This window comes from Belonocnema kinseyi, chromosome 8 (genome assembly GCF_010883055.1).
Source record: "Belonocnema kinseyi isolate 2016_QV_RU_SX_M_011 chromosome 8, B_treatae_v1, whole genome shotgun sequence".
NCBI lineage: Eukaryota > Metazoa > Arthropoda > Insecta > Hymenoptera > Cynipidae > Belonocnema > Belonocnema kinseyi.
In genome coordinates this window covers 99160247-99182639 of record NC_046664.1, presented here as the reverse complement: position 1 = coordinate 99182639, position 22393 = coordinate 99160247, and the positions used below count along the sequence as shown (strand labels likewise).

Sequence of the window (22393 nt, the reverse complement as noted above, 5' to 3'; positions counted from 1 at the left end):
ACCATTAAAAACTGTTCTGGTGGCTATTAGAAATTCATTTTTAGTTATTTTTGTCAAGTTATGATTTAAATTAAGTTTTTCTTCAATTCAATGTAAAGCGACATCTAGTGGGATGCTGTCAAACATGGACACAACATCTAAAGATAATATCGAATGGGTTTTTGGTACATTTATATTTTTTAAACAATCTTTAAGTTCCCAACTATTTTTTACAAATGAATCAGTGTTTATAGAAACTGGTTTTAAGATATTTGAAATATACTTTGATAATTTATAAGCTGGGGAGCCAACAGTAGAAACAATTAGTCTCCAACGTAAATTGGGTTTGTGAACTTTAGGGAGAGCATAAGGTTTTGCTATAACACTATTAAGAGTTTTTAAATGGTATGCACATTGGTCTTAACACAGGTCTTAATACAGTCTTTAACACAGGTCTGTCGCAACATTCTTGGAATTTCAATCATTACTTTGATTTTGATTTTAAACGTATTAAAACATCAGCTACAGAAAAAAATACTTATCAACGACATGTTATTGAGTCTATTTTTAGAAACAAATATCGTAAGATTTCAGTTAATTTACAGACTGAAATTCTAAATATTAATAAAATTTATCAGATTATTATAAAATAATGTTTTTAATATTAATCATCTCTAAATTTATATATGTGTATATGTATGTATGGAATATGTGTGTATATATGTATGCATATGTATGTATGTGTACATATACACATTTTTTAAATTTCTTATTTCAAATTTAAACTCAATTACGCGCTTCTTCATCAGTGGTTTTCAATGAAAACTTGCCTATTATATCATCGTTCATTACGTATTCTTCATGTATTTCTGAAACTGTCGATTTCTGTTCGTCCGTCCTAACCTACGCTAATTTGTTTTCTCGTACTATATTTTAAAAAATGTAGTCTAATCGATTGAAGTCTCAGTATTTTTTGAGACTTCTAAAATGACTAAATTTTAATTCATTTTTTTTTAAATAATTGACTTGAATGTTATGTTTTTTTGACTGAAATTTGATCTGTTTAACTACTTTCAACCATCATCAACTCAGGTAACAATGTATTAAAATCTACGTAATTATCCATCATTTTTGTTCAGACTAAAATTACTAATCTTTAATATAATTATTTAGGTTAAGAAACTTTTAAAAAGTTACGCATGTGTACCGAAACGTCAGGAAGATTAAAGGGAGCTTTTTCTATTAAATAAATATCTGAGCTTCGAAAAACATGTTTTTTTGACTCATATTTATTTTCGATTTATGATTGGACCGTAAGACATAAATAATTTGAAATCTACGATTTGAAATCAATAAATATCAACAGTCGAAGAAAGGATTGATTTGTTTCATCAAATCATTTTACAATAACAATAAAGATAGATATTTTTTTTTAAATCACTTAAAATAAAAAATTTAATTGATTCTAAGAGATAGCTCATTTCTTTAAATAATTTAGTATTAATGGAATATTACAAGTTCATACTTTGTAATCTTAAATAGTCCCGCGCTAGTTTCACTTACTTCAAAGCTGAGGGGAAAACAATGGACCAAATGCATGCAACAAAACTTTATTTCTGTAATATCTTTGTGTAACTATTTCCCAACTGCACTTATATACCTGGCGGTTGAAGTGAAAATACCTAATAAGTTTTATGCGAGCCCATTTTTGTAGATAAAAGAATTTTTTTCAAAAAATTAAATTTGTTATTTTTCTCGGAAACGGTAACATATCGTAAATGAGTAGACATTTTTTGTAGAACTTTTTTAATGGTGCAAACTATTTTCTTGACATTTTTTCGTATCAATTTCATAACAAAAATCTCCTGAGGCCACAAAAGTTATTTAGCCCGCATAAAACTATGATAGCACAAATTCAACAAAAAATGGACAAAAAATATAATTGTGAGTTTTTTGAGAAAATCGACTTGCAGTGTTTTCAGAAAAACCACCGCCATTTTATTAATTTTGAATATTTTATCATTTTTCTTGCTTATTTTGAAAGAAGGCGATAAACTCTACCCGAATGTGGAAGAAAATCTCGTAAACCCGGCAATAAGCATTGAATAGAGAAAAATTATTTTTTTCCGATTTCAGCGTAAAAGTGAAGATTATTCTACTCTATTATTCTATTTTGAATTGTATCGACAGGTACACCTCACAGAGATGTCTTGTATTCCGCAAAAGTGTTCATATTTTGAGATTATTTACCATAATTCCTTCTAATCAGTTTACAAAGTATGCGTAAAAAAATTGTTTCAATTCCATTCTGTGGAACATAAGTTTTTAAATTTTAATTCTGATCAATTCAAGTTTGCCTCTCTAGAGATAAAATTATTTTAATTTGCACATTCAAATAGATTTCTGTAATGCGTTTTTTAACACATTTAAATAAATAATTTAAATATAAATAAATATAAATTTGAATATTTTTTTCGAATTTATAAGTTTTAAAAAGATTTAATAATGAAAACATAGGTTAAATAAATGTTTTCGTTACATTTAACTAAATCGATTGAGTGGAATAGGATTTGCACTATTTCTTTTCCCGTTGAGGGATTTTTATATCTTTTCCCGTTGGGGGATTTTTAGACGGAGGAAAAATCGCGTATTCATAGGAATATAAATTCTTAAGTTTTTTCTGAATTAACGCTTATTACCGGGAATATCTTAATTAGGTCAAAAGTTATATAGCATAAAGAAAAAATTGAGGATTTTTTGGAAAAAGAAGCAAAAAATTCAAATACAGATATCTTTGTGAAATTTGCTTTCAGAAATCCCAAAAATACGTATTGCTTAATTTCCTTTAAAAGACATCATATTTTGTCCCGAAGGGTTTTTTTGACTTCAATTTTAGAACCCGCCTGATTTGAAATGGATTCGGTCTGATTAAAAATTCTTAAATTTTATTTTCTATCATCTCCCAAGATATTAATATTTAGTTCGATTTAAATGATACAAAATATATATAATAATCGAATCCAATAATTAAAATCGATACCAACCTCTTTCGATTATATGCAATTTCGCAGGCTTTAATTTGACGAAAAAACAAGTTTTTTTTATGTGTCAAAACGAAAAATTAACTTTTAGGTAAAACCCTAATAAAATTTCTAGTCTTCTAATCGCCGGTTCAACCACGAACTCGTAGAGTTCAGTAGCTTGGAACTACCCGTAATGAAATTCCTTTCTAGTAAGATTAAAGAGAAGCTATTTGTCCTTTCGTCCTTAATCAAGGCAAGTATCTCTAATCAAGTTCTCTTTATATTTCCAATGTTCTTTCTGCGACATTAAGTGAATATCCTAATTTATTATACCCGTGGCGTACTTTCAGAATCATGTACGAAAGTCTCTAATTATACATAATTAAATTGCCTTTAAATGTTAAGCTTTGAACAATAATAAACAAAAGTGAAAAAATGTATATAATGACGAACAAATGTTTTCTTTTGCATACAAATTTTAAATGAAATACTTTTTTTAAATATGAATTATCCGTAATTAAGAAATAAAAAATATTTTAAATAAAGAAATTACATGTTTTGGTACATAGAAGACATGTTTGATAACAAAAAAGATGGAGAAGGAAAGCACAGTTCCGAATAACAAGAAAAATGAAACAGTCGAACAAAATGTAAACATTGTTAACAATGTTAACAATGTTAACATTTCTACTTATTCTGTGGAATTTATTTCATTTTTAGAGAAGGAACAAAAGAGATATTATGCATTGCATATACAGAAGGCTTTGAATTAGTGGCAGCAGGATTTTCAGATGGTGTTATAAGAATGATTAATATAAAAACTGGAAAGTACATTTCATCACTTTGTGATGCTGAAATGGTACAATCTGCAAGTCCTACAACTTCTATTAAATATAGGCATGTTAAAAAGAGCCACCCAATAACAGAAACTCTAACTGCTAGTTGTTAGTAATCTTGCAGAATAATGTTCGTCCACATTCGAATTATCATCAAAAAGTATTTTAAACATCATTTTTTAGATTGTAGTGGATGCATTAAATGTTGGCACTATCTATCAGGACAATGTCTTTACACAATCAGAGAAAGAAGACAAACATTAGGTTTGACTTATCATCCCCGCTTACCAAAATTGGTGACTGTGGGAGATGACACGAAACTTATTTTGTATGATGAAGAAACAAGAACACAGGAAAGGATATTTCAAGCGAGGTTTATATGTAACGACTAGACATAACTGAATTATTAAACGATAACAAGAAAAATACTTTTCTCATAAAAACAGCGTATCTTGGAATATCCTGTTTATGTCCCGAGATATCCTAGGAATATCTTGTAGACATAAACCAAGGATGTCCTCAGGATATCCCGTAGATATTATGTTGCTATGAGGATTCAGTTATAGTTGAATAATTTTGTTTTGTTTTTCAGCGGCGCACCAGACATGATGAACGGTCATAAATCCAGAGTTTTCTGTGTTTGCTTCAATCCTGCATCGAATCACGAAATCGTAAGTGGTGGCTGGGATGATACGATTCAATTTTGGGACGTCAGACAACCATTTGTCCTTCGTCATATAACTGGTGTTCACATATGTGGCGAAGGGATTGCCATTAGAAGCGATGGGAAACAGGTAAAAATATTTTTCATAGCGCCTCTATTGAAACTTCGAGTTTCAATACCTGTAGAGTGGGTTGAAACACGGTGTTTCCATCCCTAGGGTTGAAACATTATGTCTTCGACTTTCGGTACGTGTAGAGCGGGCTAAAACACAGTGTTACATCCTAGTCCAGTCAACGGGGTAAAAGTAGCATTTTTTCACAGATACGTTGGCAATGGCTTTATAAAGATATTGTAAAAAGTCCCCAAACATACGTGTACGGCAAAGTTCCGAAATTCTGGAAAGTGTTAAACAATAACATGTTTTTTAAAATTACTCGAGAACTGTTGCTTTTAGGTGGAATATGGTGATGTGAAAAAATATTTCATAATTTTATAGTGCACAAAAAAGGTTCTATCTATTGTGGACCTATTATCAACGGCTGGAAAAAACGTCGGAAATATATCAGGCGATTTGTACTGGTGCAAATGCAGGTTCCTGTTAACAAAAAAAAATCGACTAAGTCATTTGCATGACAAACTATCAGTATAAAATGAGCTCAACTTCAGTGTACAATTTGATATGTTTAAGGGGATGCTTTTGAGATGAAACTTCTTGCAAGTGTTCCTCCATTTTCATACAATACATTTTCCAATTTGTAGGTTAGAATAATAATATTTAGGGTCTCTTTTAAAGCTTTAAACAAGAAAATTTCACAATTTAAGCTATGATGTCGGAAGCAGCGGTGATTATGAGTCCTAATGGCAGCAATGGGAGCGGGGGCGAGAACGGTTACCTCTTTCGAAGATATTGAACCCTTCGAAATTTTTTTGCTCACTTTTCCCGACACTACTTGGCCTTCGGGTGGCCGTGACGTCACTGTAATGCAGGTTCTCAATGAGGAAAATTTCAAAAATAAAAATAAAATTAATGCAATGCACATTAAGCCATCTTTTTATATGATGAAAAATATATTCTGCTTGATAATTTGAATAAGAGTAATTACAAACATATCCTTAAGAACCTATAAAAAACCATAATTACAAAAATGAATTTTTTATTTTCAAACGCAGTGAATAAGACAATTAACAATAAATTGCGATGAGCATGATAACTCCGGGAACGATTGCCTGCAATTCAAAATCCAAAAGAACAATTATTAGACTTGCTACAGGTTCGGGAATTTTCGATAAAGTGAAATTATTTGTATTATTATCATTAAAAATCGCAACTATTTAGTTGCAAATTAATCTGTGTTTGTTAAGGATTCAAATTATTTGGTTGAAAATCCTTTTTAATTCGCTGAATTCAACTATTTTTTGAATAAAATTAAAATCCTTTTTGATTAAAATATCAAATATCACTTTTTTTGTTAAAAAATTATCTTCTTTGGTTAATAATTCCATTACATAGTTGAAAGTGAAACTACTTTGTTTAAAATTAATTTATTTGGTTGATGACTGATCATTTTAGTTGATAAACGTTTTTTTCAACATTTAATTACTTTATTGGAAATTAAGATTTGTTGTTGACAATTAATTGTTTTAAGTGGAAATTTAAGTCGTAAATATGTGGTTCAGAATTTATCTTCTTAAGACGAAAATTTAAATATTTAGTTAAAAATTCCTGTATTTGATTGAAAATTCGAATTTTCTGGGAGATTATTTAATCTTGTAGGTGACTCATTCATTTTTTAGTTTAAAATTGCTTCAAAAATTCAAATATTTTATTGAAAATGCATGTATTTTGTGTAAAAATCATCTTTTTGGTTGAAAATAAGTTTTTTCCAATTTACAATTTATTTCTTTAACTGAAAATGTTCTGTTACAATATTTTGTCGGAAATTGATCTTTTTAAATATAAATTGAAACTTTTTTGTTAAAAAATATACTATTTCTTTGAAAATGTAATTACATTTAATTAAAAATTCATTTTTTACTGAAAATTTAACTATTCTATTTTTAGTTGAAAATCTATCAGCTTTCGGTGAAAATTCGTCTTTTTTGTTAGAAGCGTACTCTCAATTGTTGAAAATTGATCTTTTCGGTTACAACTTAATTTCTTTGCTAGAAAATTAAACTATATTGCTGAAAATTTCTTTATTATGTTTATTTTATTAACAATTTATTTTACTAACTGAAAAATTAACTATTTTATGTTTGTTTTAAAATTTATATTTTCAGTTAAAAATGCATGTAATAATTATAATTTTTCAATAATTAATTATTTTATTTGAAAATTGACTCCATCTATTCCAATTTTTGTGCAAAAGTTACTTTACTCTTTGATAGAAGCATAATCTGTTTCGTTAAAAAATTATTTGTTTTGCAGGAAATTCAAGAGTTCCATTTTTTTAACAACTCATCATTTATCTGGTCGAAAAATAAATTTCCACTTAAAACAATCAATTGTCAATTAGAAATCTTAATTTTCAACAAAGTAATTAAATTTTGAAAAAAATGTTTATCTAGTCTAAAATGTTTAATTAGTCCTCAACCAAATAAATTAATTTTAAACAAAGTAGTTTCACTTTCAACTATGTAATGGAATTATTAACCATAGAAGATAATTTCTTAACGAAAAACGTGATATTTGATATTTTAATCAAAAAGGATTTTAATTTTATTCAAAAAATAGTTGAATTCAGCGAAATAATTGAGAACCAGCATTGCAGTGACGTCACGGCCACCCGAAGGCCAAGTCTATTGTCGGGAAAAGTGAGCAAAAAATTTTCGAAGGGTTCAATATCTTCGAAAGAGGTAACCGTTCTCGCCCCCGCTCCCATTGCTGCCATTATGGCTCATAATCACCGCTGCTTCCGACATCATAGCTTAAATTTTGAAATTTACTTGTTTAAAGCTTTAAAAGAGGCCCTAAATATTATTATTCTGATCTACAAATTCGAAAATGTACTGTATGAAAATGGAGGAACACTTGCAAGAAATTTCATCTCAAAAGCATCCCCTTAAACATATCAAATTGTACACTGAAGTTGAGCTCATTTTATACTGTTAGTTTGTCATGCAAATGACTTAGTCGTTTTTTTTGTTAACAGGAACCTGCATTTGCTCCAGTACAAATCGTCTGATATATTTCCGACGTTTTTGCCAGGATATTTGAGATTTTATTTTATTTTTTCACAAATAAAAGAATTGTGCAGCTAATCCAATTTCATAGCGCAACCGTTGATAATAGGTCCACAATAGATAGAACCTTTTTTGTGCCCTATAAAATAATGAACATTTTTTCACATCACCATTTTCAACCTAAAATCAACAGTTCTCGAGTAATTTTAAAAAACATGTTACTGTTTAACACTTTCCAGAATTTCGGAACTTTGCCGTACACGTATGTTTGGGGACTTTTTACATTATCTTTATTAAGCCATTGCCAACGTATCTATGAAAAAAATGCTACTTTTACGAATTTTTTTCTCAAATCCTTCATTGACTGGACTATCCCTAGAATTGAAACATTTTTTCAGCTCTAAAGTAGACGCGTAGGTAATTAGGGTGTGTAGGTACCTGAACTAGAATTTTCAGTAAGTTTGCTATGAAAAATAATATGCATTACTAAGAATTTAACATACTATTTCATTCAACGATCTTTTTAGGAATTTTGATATCCATCACCACCTAAATTCACTTCGTTGAGTGCTGAGGGGAAAATGGACCAAATGCATGAGACAAAACTTTAATTTTGTAATATATTCGTAATGAATACCAATTATTAGCATTTTATTATTTCATTAAATAGTTCTTGAAAAATAAAATCTAATTCCAAATACACTTATATAGAAAGCACTAGTTTTTATGAAGATACGGATATTAATAAAATAGGGCAAAAATGATCTGATTCCCATGCATTTGGTCTATTGCTTTACTCTCAGACCACAGCATTCAACGAAGTAGTTAGCTAATGGTTTAAGTGAAAATACCTTTTTGTGGTTGATTCTGAACCATCTATTCTTTGGATCACATTTATGTGTATTTCGATTTAATAGCAACATTTCCAAACAGCCCATTACGAAAGAGTTGCAATTGCCATAAGAAAACGTTGGGATTTAATTGAAAATAAGGGCATGTGATACTTAGAAAATGGTCGATTTTATCAGTTTTAGGTTCCCCCGGCTTTTTTTCTAGAATAATAAATATTTTGTCTTAAAAATTTGGGAAATGATAGCGAACATGCTAACGGACGTCCCCACACACTTTTTTTGTGTTTTTTTATCAAATAATTTTTGATATTGCTAACAACGTACGTGTATATTTCGAGGTTATGTGTGTTACAAATCACCTGAGCGTTACTTCCAAACTACACAATATTTTTGACCGAAAACTTTGGAATTACAAATAAACATAGTAACTAATCTCCCGGAACTAACCTTGTTTGCAGGCAATCAAAAAAGTTTATTTCATAAATATTTTCCAGATTATCGGAAAGGCAGAGATGAAAAATGACGTAAACTTAAAATAATATGCATAAAATTTGTATTTAGCACAATACATTTTTTTGTTATTATCCCTTTAAAAAGAGCCCGGGGACGTCCGTTACGATATTTTATAGCATCTCCGAATTCAGTTTTTAAAAATTTTCATTTTTGTGGGAAAAAGCCGGGAAACTGTAAGTATCACACGCCCTTAATGCCAAAATTCCTTTTAAAAAAACATTTTTTTGATGTTTTAAATATGTTTTACATTCTATATATTTCAAATTTAATAACAATTTCTAAAAAGATAAGTTTGGAACTCTCATATGATCAGTTTTCTCTCCTATGCTAGTTGGAGTTTTTATGGAGGATTTGGAGAATTAAATTTTTGAGAAAATTGATACTAATATATTTATTTTCATGCAAGATATGTTGATGTCTCTTTTTCTCGTATTTCGCATTTTAAAAAAAGCTACATTTTTCAATTTAAAAACAGCCGACATGTTGGTAAGGTTTTAGTTTTTTTAAATTTTTTTACGGATTTGGAAAATTTAAGAACCCCCTCTCAAGTATCAAAATGCAAAAGTCAATTATATGTAATATTTTTTAGAATACAGGATATTCTAAAAAGTGCCAATTAAAAAAATGTCGCAAGGAACCTGGCAAAGAACCCATATCAAGTTTCATGCTTTCTTAGCAAATTGAGCCTAAGTAGGGAGTGCCACTGCGGCAAATTACGACAGATTTCCATGCCGTTTGTTATTCCGACAGTAACAGTACTCGCATACCAACAAAAATTCTATTAGCATTGCTACGAGCAGGGTGGTAACAAAACTTCGTTTTCTAAATTCCCTGATTTGTTCCCTGACTAATTTTTAATTTTTTCCTGACCACTAATATATAAAAACTGTCATTGTAATCTTGTGAAAATTTTAAAGAAGAATGTTTACTTGAATAGAAAAGATTTCTTTTCTACCATAAAAGATTAATTATTTATCCACAAGGACGAATTTTTAATTTTATTCAATTTTCAACGAAAAAATAAAATCTTTAACCAAAAGTATAATCGTCAAGAGGAAGCAACTGCAAAAAAAGATAAAATAGAATTATAAATGCAAAGCAAAAGAATATTGTATAAAAATGACCTCAAAACCGGATTTTCCAAATTCACTGATTTCTCTCTGGCCAATTTTTTATTTTTTCTAACCATTAATATTGAAAGACAAAAATCCGAAGGCTTTTCTAGGTATACATTCAAGTTCAAAATTACTGAATTTCTAGCCTTATTATTTTAGAACAGTAACGCAAACGTAAATAATAATAAAAATAGTGGAAATCATAACTGTTTACTTAAATGTAGTTTTTTCTTCATATTTGTGTTTTTTCTTCCACTTTAGTCAAAATCCTAATTCTCATTCAATTTTAATTTATAAAAGCTTATTCTATCCCTTGAAAGGTTCTTTACAATATTAAATATATTTAATACAATATTCGCAACATTTTTTATTAAAATTATTTCATTCATAAATAATGCATAAAATTATTTTTAGTAAGTCATTTTTTAAATTAAATATTTGCCTTATAATATTTGATAAACATGTGAAAAATATAATTATAAATAACTGTTCAATCAGCAGAATGGGCTTTTGTAAATTAAATTTGAAGAAAAATTACAATTTTTGGCTAAAGTTAATAAAAAAACGCAAATATATTGATAACTACTTTTAAGTCAAATAATTATGACCTCAACTATTTTTCATTATTTACGCTTAGGCTTTCCTTCTAGAATTTATTTCAATAATTCAACTGGCGTTTTTTGTCATCTTTAGCAATCAAGTTAACTATTAATTAAGCTTAAACTTGACGGTACACTTTGAAAATCCTTAATATGGTACCATTTCAACGTAAAATCTTTCATCAACGAAATAAAACAATTTCAAATTAAAATTGAAAATTTCCAAATTTATTATCCTTGGCAGTTATTTAATGTAACCTCTCATATAAATTCCGTTAATATTTTATTTTATTCATTATATATTTACTTTTTATTATTTATAGATTATTATTCATTATTTTATTCATTTTGCAAGATTTTTTCAAGTTTCTGACTTTTCCCTGATTTCCCTGGCAATCAAAATTCCGTGAATTTTGCCTCACTTATAAGCTTGACCTATCCTATGGTCACCAAGGTGGCTCCAAAATGCTTTTTTTAGAAGACAACGACCCCTACCCCCCATTTCATTCCAAATTCGTAAAAAGAAATTCCCTAATTTTTTTTTATTTTAACAGGTAACGGGTTTGACTTGAAGTTTCCCATGTAAAATGCATTGGACAAAAACAGTTTTTTAAATTTTTGGAATAATTTTTTAACGTTTGAAAAAATATGACGGGAAAGTACAGGGGCCCACGAGTACCTCAAAAATATCCCTTAAAACAAAAAATGTCAATTCTTCATGAAATCGATCTTTTGAGGACTGTATTCTGTCCTTTTTTACTTAAAATTATTGATATTCCTCTAGTGGAATATTTATTATCATTGGTCAATTATTTTTCAATTATTAAAAAAAAGTAGAATTTGTGGAAATAATTTTTTTTTTCGAAAATTTGTTTTCCCCTTAAAAATTATCACTAGTAGTCTAGTGGAATATTTAATAACAATAATTTATTAATTTTCATTTGTTTAAATATATTTTTTTATCATTCGTTTTTCACCCCTAAAAATTATTACTATTGGTCTAGTGGAATATTTAGTAACATTGGTTCATTAATTTTCAATTATTAAGACAAATAGCATTGATTTAAATAATTTCTTTTCGAATTTTTTAAAATAAAAATTATAACTGTGGCTCTAGTAAAATATTTATCATTATCGGTTCATTAATTTTTAAGTATAAAATAAGGATACAAAATTAGGATCAAAAATAATTTTTATTGCAGTTGTTTAAAGAATACAGTAAAAAGTTCTCAGACAGCAAAAAACAACGTTAAGTTGCGAGACACCGTGATAGACAATATAAATTAAGATTGTATAAGATAAAAAACAAATAAGGATTTTTTTAATAATTAAGGTAAGATGTAAAAATAAAATTAATTAATATACAACCTTGATTATTATTATAAGTTGAAAATAAATAATAATTTATTGTTTCCACAATTAAAAAATATTTAAAAATAAATTTATGTCACTTAATAAAAATAAACCGCCAGTTCAACGAATTTTTGAAGAAAAGAAAACATTTTTTACACAAATGGAATTTGTTTAAATAATTAAAAATGAATTAACCAATGTTGTTCAATATTCCATGAGACCAATACTAATAAGTTTTATTTTTAAAAAATCAAAAAAATAAAAGTAATCTAACAATGTTGATAAATATTCCGCTAAAGAAATATTAATAATTTATAATAAAAAAGTATTTAAACAAATTCCGTTTGTTTAAACAATTAAAAATTAATGAAACAATGTTATTAAATATTCCATTAGACTAATAGTAATAATTTTTAGGGGAAAAACGAATTATCGAAAAAAAATTATTTCTACGAATTCCGGCTTCAAATTTTGATTTTCAGTTGATTAAAAAAATTTTGAAAACGCTATAACTCTGAGAATTTTCTTTTTATCGAAAAAAGTCATAAGGATAAATTGTTTGTTCTTTTCAATACTATTAATATCCGTACATAGAATTTTCAAATTCAGAAAAAAGTGGTCTCAAAAATGTTTTAAATGCGTTCACTTTTTGAATTTTTATCAAAAATGGCTGGTTAACCAACTCGTCCTTTTTTTTAGGGCCTAAAAAAAGTGTGCCAAAGATGAATTTGATTCGTTCATTTTTTCGGGAGTTATCGTGTTTACGGATGGACGGCCGGACGGACAGACAGACGCCATCGTGAAGACCTGATTTTCGGATTCAGGGGGTCTCGAAACATGGAGATCCGTTGAAAAAGTGTGATGTGCAATTTCCGACAATTCTAATACTTTCTCAATCATAAATGATGAGAATGTAAAATATAAATGAATAAAAAATTTGGTAATTTCTTTTTCGGATTTGGAATAAAATGGGGAGGGGATCGTTGTCCTCTAGCATGAGAAAAAAATTTTCCATGCATTTTTGGACCACCCTAATGGTCACCCCGTAAATAAATATGTCAAGTATGGAAAAAGTAGCCCAAAGATATATCCGTTGGTCCAAACATTCTTTTACCATCAAAAACTTAACTCACAAATTAAAATTAACACTTATATATTTTTTGCTGCTGTCTCATATTTCTTTTGAGAGTAGAATTTTGAGAAAGCAGTGCAACAATCAGTGTTTGCCTGCAAATAAAATATTGAATTAATGCTCATATATATTTCTTTATGTTCTCAGATTTTAACATGCGCTTGGCAAAAAGAAAATGCTGTTCAATTATGGGATTACTCAACCGAAAAACTTATTGCCAATTTGGAACCAGAAGTTTATAAAAGTCAATTATATTGTGGAAAATTTATCAACGACATCTTCTTTGTATGTGGAGGATCAGATAACAATTATATTAGAGTTGTTGATCTTCGAACAAACTCCGTGAGACGAAACCCATCTCTTTTAGAGCAATACAAATAATCTCAATTGCTAATTTCTTTCAAATACAACAAAATACATTTTCAGACTATTAGCGGAATAAAAAATTTACCAGGAGGAGTTTACTCTATAGATATCGGACCAATCTCAGCGACACAATTGAAAAGATCTAGACCAACGGACGAAATCGATTTGCCAAAACTTGCTTTTTGCAGCGACAAAGCCATTTTTGAAATAGAACTTTCCTAACTTGAAAGAATCAATATATAAACTAGAAAAAGAAAGTTAGAGATAGAGGAAGTAATTGAATGTATAATATATAACAGTAAAAGGTGTTGTCAAGCAATAAACAATTTTATTTAATACAAACTATGGTACAAAATTTATACAGAACAACGCATGGTTTTCTTTCATTTACTTCGTACCTCGTATGACAACAGCTTCTCATCTCGTTTGAACACACACATTTAAGCGGATGGGGCATGGAGGAAGGAGGGAAACTACTAATAAAAATGAGCACATCGAATCGCAATAATACAAACTTACTTGACTTACTAGTAACTAATCCGAGTCGGTGAGAGAAAGAGTACGACGACGCGTCTTGTTTTAGGTACGCATCCTGTCCTCGGTGGCTTTCCTCTAACATTTCGAAAGGAGAAAGAGAGAGCTAATGCACATTCATCACGCGTCCACTTATAATGAAAAAATATCGACACCCAAAATTTGACATGCTAGGCGCAAAACAAGAGCGTCTCCGACGACCAAACGTTCAAGGGTAGTACTCTTTCCAAATTTCAACCAGCCTTACTTAAGTAAGTATTATTCTCTAACGGCGACCATCAGCGAAGTTAGAGTTACATCTCGAAAGTCCGTCGCATTCACAATTCTACGTCTAACGATAAACAAACCTATTTGGTTGAGAAGTCACATGGTAATAAAATAGAATAATTGTCGTGTGCTTAAAACACGAAGTGTTGCATTTGCAAACAACGTAGCCGGCGTAAAAAATTGGTCATCAATTTATTTGTTTGTTTCTTTGTTTCTTTCGTTCGTTCGTCTTCATCTCACTCGTCTTATTAAATTTGTTTTCATTTCTATATCACTAACTAAATTCATTGGTACGCGAAAATACGTGAGATTTACGCAGTAACAAAAGTTCGATGATATGTCTTAAAAAGTATCTTTGAAAGTCGTAAGAAACACTCACGTAGCTCAGCTCATAATTTCACATGCATATTAGCACCCGCCGGTATTATTAGTTGTACTTTTGGCTTTTTAAAATCACGATTTTAATCTGACGCGTCATCTACATTAGATCGCCGGGTACAAAACTGGTTCAATCAAATTATCAAACCTAATCGATTGTATACACGACAATTATAAGTAATTGGAGTATAAAGAGTAGGACAGTAACGGTTAATAAAAAAGGAAAACACTGAGACAGTATCTTGTCACTCGCTCGAGTCGAGACTCTATCACAAAGCATTTCTCTACTAAAAAATTTTTTTTTCTAATTTAAAAAAACAACACAATGTACGAATTTATATTATTGCAACCCTCAATTAGTCCCTAGTAAAATAATTTAATTTCCGAAAGTCGGAAAACGAGATGCAATATTAAAACCGATAACAGATTTCGCGACGATTGGAATTTAGTAAAGAAAAAAAGCATTCATGCTTTCCGAACTTCGGAACCTTCTTTTGCATTTCCTTCTCGAATAATATCGATTTGTAGTCTTGTTCAAAGACGGCAAAAATTGTAATTAAAGGACTCGAAGGACTCTCAAGTTAGCTGCCTCAGGCGAGTCCTTTCACGCACACTTACAACATCGCGCGAAAAATTTCTACATCGCTCACGTCACGCACACTTCGCACCGCCAAGTGCTTCTAATCACATTAGTCACTATAAATTACTAATATTTTAACATTACATCGTCTCGAGATTTCTTTCGCTAGGGTCTCGATAATCGTAACTATGCGGCAATTATGTATTTGCAATGATACATAAATGTCGAATGACTTAAAAAGAACGCCAGAAAGAAATGAAAAGACCAGAACTTGTGCGAGGCCCAGACGTTACATTCACAGCCTGACTGAGCACTCGCCTCTCGACAAATCAAGGTCCACTCTTACGCCTCGACCTTCAACTTTTTCATTTGATTTCAGATCGACTATTTTTACTTCCTCATCCACTTCGAGAACTACTCGACTCGAAAAACATAAACGAAAACTCTCAAAGCCTCGACATTCGAGCCAGACTGATTGAATCCCACTCACATGAAGGGTAGTTTGAATTTCAAACAAAAGAAATTTCTAATCTCAATGCGTAATTTACAGATTTTCTCTACGGCGAAAAATAAAACATAATCCAGTTGTCGAAATCTTATCTTGACGAGTTCTAGCTACCCCACCGAGCAAACGTCGACGGCTCGAAGAGCGTAAACTATTGGCGTTAAGGAGATCACACGGTTTCTTTCCTACAATTGAACACGAGACACACGACGTCCTCGTTTCTCGCAAGACACGCTCATCCATCTTCTACAAGCCAAAAAACTTTTTTTAAATAAAATAGTTAATAGTTAATGCACTTTAAAATGCCATTAGGAATTGATAATCTTCCAACAGCATTTCATTGACCGAATTTGAATTTTTTTACATACAACCCTAAAGTTTTGAGATCGCGGACTGAGTGAGTCCTGTACAAAAGGATTCCTCATACATGATCAGATTAATTAATAGTCAAGCAGGCGCAGAACCAGCCTGGGCAGGATTCACTTATCAATTACCAGATAGGTAAATGGCTCGGTAATCGTGAAATTTGCTCTCAAAATCATGATGCAATGTACAATCCGTAATTTTGCAATGGAACATCTTTCTTATCTTCAAAATAAAAATTAAACTATCTGAAAAAATGCAATACTCTTTAATCACAAAAATAATTATTTGTGAGTGCTTTGTACATAAGAAACTAAATCATTTACAAAACACGAAATTTGGTGGGAAGGATCCCTTTGACATCAATGAACTTTAAGGATGATATTTAATTTTTCCTTGTTGATGGATTTAACATCCTTTTAAAATTGACTGAAAAATTGCAAGAATATTTCAAATTAACAAAATTATAGCGCTTTTTCTAAAAGTATAAAATTCCGAAGTTCCCATTTTTCGATACTTTTCACCGTTTTTAAAAAATATTTGTGTATATAGCCATTTTTACAAAAATATCCATTTTTACTTTCTAAACGCTTAAATACGTATTATATTTTAATCTTTTACCATTTTTTTTTTGTAAAATTAAATCAAACTATTTTTACAAATAATATTTTGTTTATATTTTTAACCGTTAATTGTTTTCCTTAAAATTCTTGAAATATCGTCATTTAAACCATAATATAAAATTTATTTATATTTAAAATTCGATTTCAACTATGTTAAGTGCGAACACATACACATTTTACATTCCGGTTTAAATTAAGATATTAGACGATAAGGAAATTTACCAATCTTGGTATCTCGGCGAATGCAATAAAAAATGTTACCTAGCACATACGAATGGTCGAATAAAAAAAAATTGTTTTCATTGTCTGAAAAATATGTCTAAAATTGTGTAGAGATTAAATGATAAAGGATTAAAATGCTTATGTCTAATGTCATTATTATGAAAAAATCTAATGAAAATTATACGCATTTAAATAGTCAGAACAGTAAAAATAGTAATTTAAAAAAAATGGATCATCTAAAAGATTATGCAAAATTTTTAGTCCTTCAACATAACCACAAACTTCAGATCAAACATCTTAATTATTCAAAAAATAAAGTATTTCATTAAAAAAATTCAGAAAAATTCTTCACACCCTATCCTAAAAGCTTCACCACTTGGACTACTTGAAAATAAGGTTGAATAATCTTTCGAAGCCTATTTATCTGTTGCTATTTTATTTACTACTTCTTTTTTCTCATCCTGTTTTCCTTTTCTGTTCCAATACCCTTTTTCTAAACCTCTAAAGAATGAATGAGCGCCGCTTGCGAGTCCGCCTTAGAAAGTACGACGTAGAGTATTTTATTACATGGTATTGTAAACGGGACTGCTGTGCCTAGGCCTGTCCTGCAGCCTAGCCAAGGGATGAGTTCTTCCATACTGTTGTTGCTTTTTGCTAGCTGCCTTTGCCACAACGCTGGCGACAACAACACTCGACGAGGGAATCGGCGGCCTACCTGGAGCCTCCGGTGCTTCAGTGAACAAAGAGGAGGAGTGGTTGATAATCATAGGAGCAGATCTCCTCGCAAACTCCGGAGCAATTTTCGACTTCGCAGGAGGATGAACTTCTATCGAGTCTCTTTCTCTATCCCTATTGGACACACGCAACTGTATCTCCGAATTTCTCTTCCCCTCTGGCTTCGCGATCTCGTACTTTCCGACCAGAACTCTCACAGAAAGATCTTCAGTTTCTTGCAAAGGGGAATTCAAATCGTTCACTTTCGCTTCCTTCTCCTTAGACTCGAGACTCAGCGACTGAATCTTCAAATCATTGTGTGCAATGACAGGAGAGGAAGGTAAGCTCCTTATCTTAACATCCCTCTTCTGTCGCAGATTGACGCTGGAATCCGTGTCACAAAAGTTTTCGGGACTTTTCTCTGATTTGGTGGAGGATTTGGCTTCAAATTCCTTTTTGAGATTCTTAACTATTCCCGAAATGCTTCGCTGACACTCAGACTCGGGAGAATCGTCTACGGAGAGGCATCTTTTATTGTAGATAGGCTTGTTATTTAGATTCTCCAGAACCATCTTATGATGTTTTACGGAAGGACACTGGGGCGTATTGACGACGCTCGGACTCGATGTTTCGCTCTCTGACCTGCAGGTTCTCAACGAAAGGGGTAAATCGGTATCCGACGAGAGTGAAGAGGGAGCTGGTGCGCTGGTTGATAGTCTGCCCATCTGTCTTAAAGATATAGGAGAGATATCAATTGCTCCTAAGGGACTCGGAGTGTCGTTGGATATTTCGACCTTGAGGTTTCGCACGTTGACGGGGGACGGATCCCTTCTTCGAGGAGTTGGCGAAGGTGTATAGTGCAGAAGCACAGGATTATATGCTTCCGTTGGCCCATCTTCGGTGTCTACTGTCAATCTATCCGATTTTTCGTCAGAGTCAGAAGTCTGTGTGCAGACTCGTTTCACAGTGCTCGCACTGCTGCCTTCTTCTAATTTCTGTTTCGTCCTCCTGACAGTGCCAGGATGCCACGGTATTTCCTCCTTATCGTATGGAAAAAGACCACTTGATCCCAGCGGATCAACAGGACGCATATCGTAGGAACCCCACGAACTATTTCTCGACGGAAGTGTTGCCCAGGAACTATGAACAGAGTTCTCGAGGACGACGGCGCTGTCGTAGCTACTCCAGGAACTCTGACGACTTGGAGCATCTCTAATCGTGGGCTCTCCGCGCCTTTCCTCTCGGTCGAAGACTCTGTCAAGCTGAGCGCTGAAAGGATCTCCCTCTCTCTTTGATCTTCTTCCTATGGCTCCGGAATAGGATGTCGTCGTCGTCATTGTCATCGTTGGAGGCGGTGCACTTGCTAGACACTCACTTTCTTTACTTAATTCGCCATTGCGAACACTACTATTTGAATTAGTACGGTTAGCTTCTGCAGACGCAGTCCAGACTAGACATTCACCATTGTCGACTGAGGAGGATTTGCTAGTTATGACGAGAGGAATTCGATCGTTTATTGGACCTTTTGTTTCTCGGTTCTCGCCAGGATCCCAGACCTCTTTCTTCAGAACTACGGCAGTTATTTGAGCGATTTGCTGTGTTTCTGCTTGCTGTTCCGACAAACCATTCATCATGAGCTTCTCGTTCGATTCGGAAAGGGGACTCTGGGGTAGTGGTTTTCCATCGGAATCGGATCCTGGAGACGAAGGTTTACTCGTAGCGGCTTCAAACTGATTTGTGAGATTTAATACGAGTCCTTTGCGCTTCTGACCCTGGGTTTCCAGTTTGCTGACTCGGTTTTTCACGCTCGGTACGTCGGGACCAGGCAAGTGAACAATTTGGTTCTGCGAGACGCTGTATGATTGTCCGTTATCACAAGGCATGAGGACATTTCTCGCTTCTTGATCGACGCCAGTCTTTGGGTTGGAGCCACGCAGGAGGTCTTCTCGAGTGACTTCGGGGTTCCCAGTTTTGTCGATACTCTCTAGAGACTGCGACAGGGGAGCTACAATACACAGCATTTATATTAGAATTTTAACTTAGAAACTAAAATAGATATGGAAACTTTAATTTGAAAAATAATCTCACCCGCTGGGATAATGATCTCAGCAACTTCCAAGTCTGGGGACCAGCTCTTTGGCCTTTGGCCTTTGCTCTTCAGTTCAACTCCGGAAGATTCTATTAAAGAGTCGTCGGCGGAGTCCACCTTCTGTTCTTTCTTGATTTGATCCTTGGCCATCGTAGGTGACTTCAGGTTCGTATCAGACTTGGATCTCTGTAACTTCTCTTTATTCTTCATGGCATCGAGAATGCCCTGGTAAGTCTCGAGTTGCAGGAGGAAGCTGTTATTAGGCTTTATACAGTTTCGCTTCTCCTTGACGTGCTTCCACGCCTGAGAGAAGTCCCAATTATACGCTTTCATAGCATATGCGATGACAACGGACGCTGATCTGGAGACACCCATTTTACAGTGCACCAGCACTTTTGATCCCTCTTTCTTGGCTTTGGTTATGTATTTAAAAGTGTCGTCCCAATGTTTCAGTAAATCTGTCTTCTCGTCGTCATATACTCGAACGTTTAGGTAATTGAACATCCCTGGGAAGAAATTGTCGATCTCCCTCGTCACGTTCAATATATGTCTAACCCTGTAAAAAAAAGAACGTTAGGTATTTGAAATTTCTAAATGTCATAAACTTTATCGATGATATAAACTACATAAAGTCATTCAGTTTTTTTTAATTCTATAACTATGACATACCCATTTTTCTGTAACTCTTCCAGATTGCTAGCATTCCATTCACTCCCTAAGTACACGTGATCAAATATCTCGGTTGGAGCATCCATCTGACCTAGAATGGTAAGCATCTCCTGATCGATGAAAGGCTTGAACTCTCCCAAATCCATATCAAGATCTTCCTCGAGACGGCCTCTGATGTACTTCGAAGTGACTTCATCAAGATCCACTGACATCATGATCTCTTTTAATGTCGCGCGAATCACACGTTCGGTCTCGTCCCTCTCCCTCGGTCTGCGAAAAGATAATCGATTAGCACATACAAATCACAAGCTCTTTAAGTTAAAGATCAAACTAAACATCCTGATATTTGTTTGATATTTAGGAGGCTAAAAACCTAGTAGAAGCTACAAACCTCGAATCAAAGGTCACTCACAAATATCATTCTTTAAGACTCCCCTTCACAGCTCCTTCCTTCCATAAAAGATTTCTGGGTCTCAGTAATATTCAGCAGAAAGGGGATAGGCGTAAAAATTAGAAATATTTGAAGGACAGCGATAAAGTTATGCTTTAGTTTTATGCAGACGCATTGGGGATTTGAAGCGTCAACAAACTAGCAACTTTGGCGACGAGCCAAGCTAAATCAGAAAATCCAGCAGTTTCTCGATGAATGTTTGATGTACTCGGACGAGGATAGTGCGTTTAAAGACGGGAAGCCGTGTAAGGTGTAAATATGAATCGTTCCAATAATAACATTAAGAATTGACAACTCACTTGTTGCGAACACTGTCCGGTGAGGGTGGTCTTCGAGACTCGAGATTGTCCATGGCATGCCATTCATTGAGGCACGAGCGGTCACTCTCGATTCGTTGTTCATAATAACTGACCCAATCATGCGACAGTCCGCCCAAAAAGTAGTTTTGCTCGCGTGCCTTACTCGATACTTTGTGCAAAGTCTGCAAAGCTGACCTGAAACATGAAAATAAACATTTTATATTACATTTTCACCAAAATCCAATCGATCTTCTAGTCTCTAAAATCAGATACAAATACGGGGTCAACTATTTTTAAATTTAAAGCGTATTTTCCTATCCTCAAATTTGTATAATTTAAACGTTTTCTATTTCAAATTGTTTCTTCCAATTTTAAAACACATTTTATTAGCGTAAATTCAAAATTACTCAATTATTCAATTTCACATTAGTTTTAAATTATTGATCAACGACTTATATATACAGTATCAAGCTGAAATTATTACATTTTTCGCTTCTACGATCTAAAAATATTTTAATAAATGAAGGAATTGACTTAGAAATTGTATAATAATACTTAAATTCATATTTGGTTCATTTCAAGTGCTCCAATCTTAAGATTGCACCATTTCAAAATATTATGTCTGGAATTATTCGATTTTAATCGTTTTGTTATCAGGGTTGTTACAAAAGCCAAATTTCAGGACATTTTCTGGATTTCCCGACCAGTTAGGAACAATTTTCAGAAGCAGTTTTCAAACAATTCATTTCAAAATTTAAACTCAAATCAATTTTAAAGGATTTAATCTTTGCAATATGGTTCCTTGTTAAAATCTTGTACGGTAATGTCGGATATTATCTTCAAGCCGTTTTTAAGCTGTTTCTAAAGTACCTTGATTTCTATAATATTAACATGACAATTTTGTCATCATAATAGCGTGAACGGTAATAAAATTCTACATCTATAACAAACCCAAGTTGAAGACAAAATTTGAATTTTATAAGGTTGAACACGATGCGTTGGAAAACTCAATTGAAAAAGTCTGTGTCACTGAGGTTAGGGATATAATTAAGAACTTGAAAAACGGTAAGGCTGCCGGGGTAGAC

General features: G+C 32.3%; 2 protein-coding genes across 8 annotated transcripts in view; one reads left to right on the top strand and one right to left on the bottom strand.

Annotated features, from left to right (window-relative positions):
* The first annotated feature begins 1018 nt into the window (after positions 1-1018).
* On the top strand, positions 1019-13949 carry LOC117178348 (WD repeat-containing protein 5 homolog). Of its 3 annotated transcripts, none has more exons than XM_033369772.1 (6): positions 1019-1071; positions 3723-3946; positions 4022-4211; positions 4431-4632; positions 13396-13590; positions 13675-13949. In XM_033369772.1, exons 2-6 carry the CDS (start codon positions 3808-3810, stop codon positions 13834-13836), a joined length of 888 nt encoding a protein of 295 aa, XP_033225663.1. In that variant the 5' UTR covers positions 1019-1071; positions 3723-3807; the 3' UTR covers positions 13837-13949. The 3 variants fall into 3 exon arrangements, with proteins under 3 accessions (XP_033225663.1, XP_033225662.1, XP_033225664.1); XM_033369771.1 differs by lacking the exon at positions 1019-1071 and adding an exon at positions 3071-3255; XM_033369773.1 differs by lacking the exon at positions 1019-1071 and having other exon boundaries at positions 3729-3899.
* Positions 13921-22393, bottom strand: part of LOC117178346 (protein phosphatase Slingshot homolog 2) — a 302560-nt gene continuing 294087 nt past the window's right edge. For 4 of the 5 annotated variants that reach the window (XM_033369767.1, XM_033369768.1, XM_033369770.1 and 1 more), the window contains 4 exons: positions 21309-21503; positions 20559-20828; positions 19889-20445; positions 17650-19805 (listed from right to left, as the gene is read on the bottom strand). In XM_033369767.1, the coding sequence (XP_033225658.1) occupies positions 17650-19805; positions 19889-20445; positions 20559-20828; positions 21309-21503 (3178 nt within the window). Of the gene's footprint in view, positions 19806-19888; positions 20446-20558; positions 20829-21308; positions 21504-22393 lie in introns of all 5 variants that reach the window. The other variant, XM_033369766.1, reaches the window with a different exon arrangement.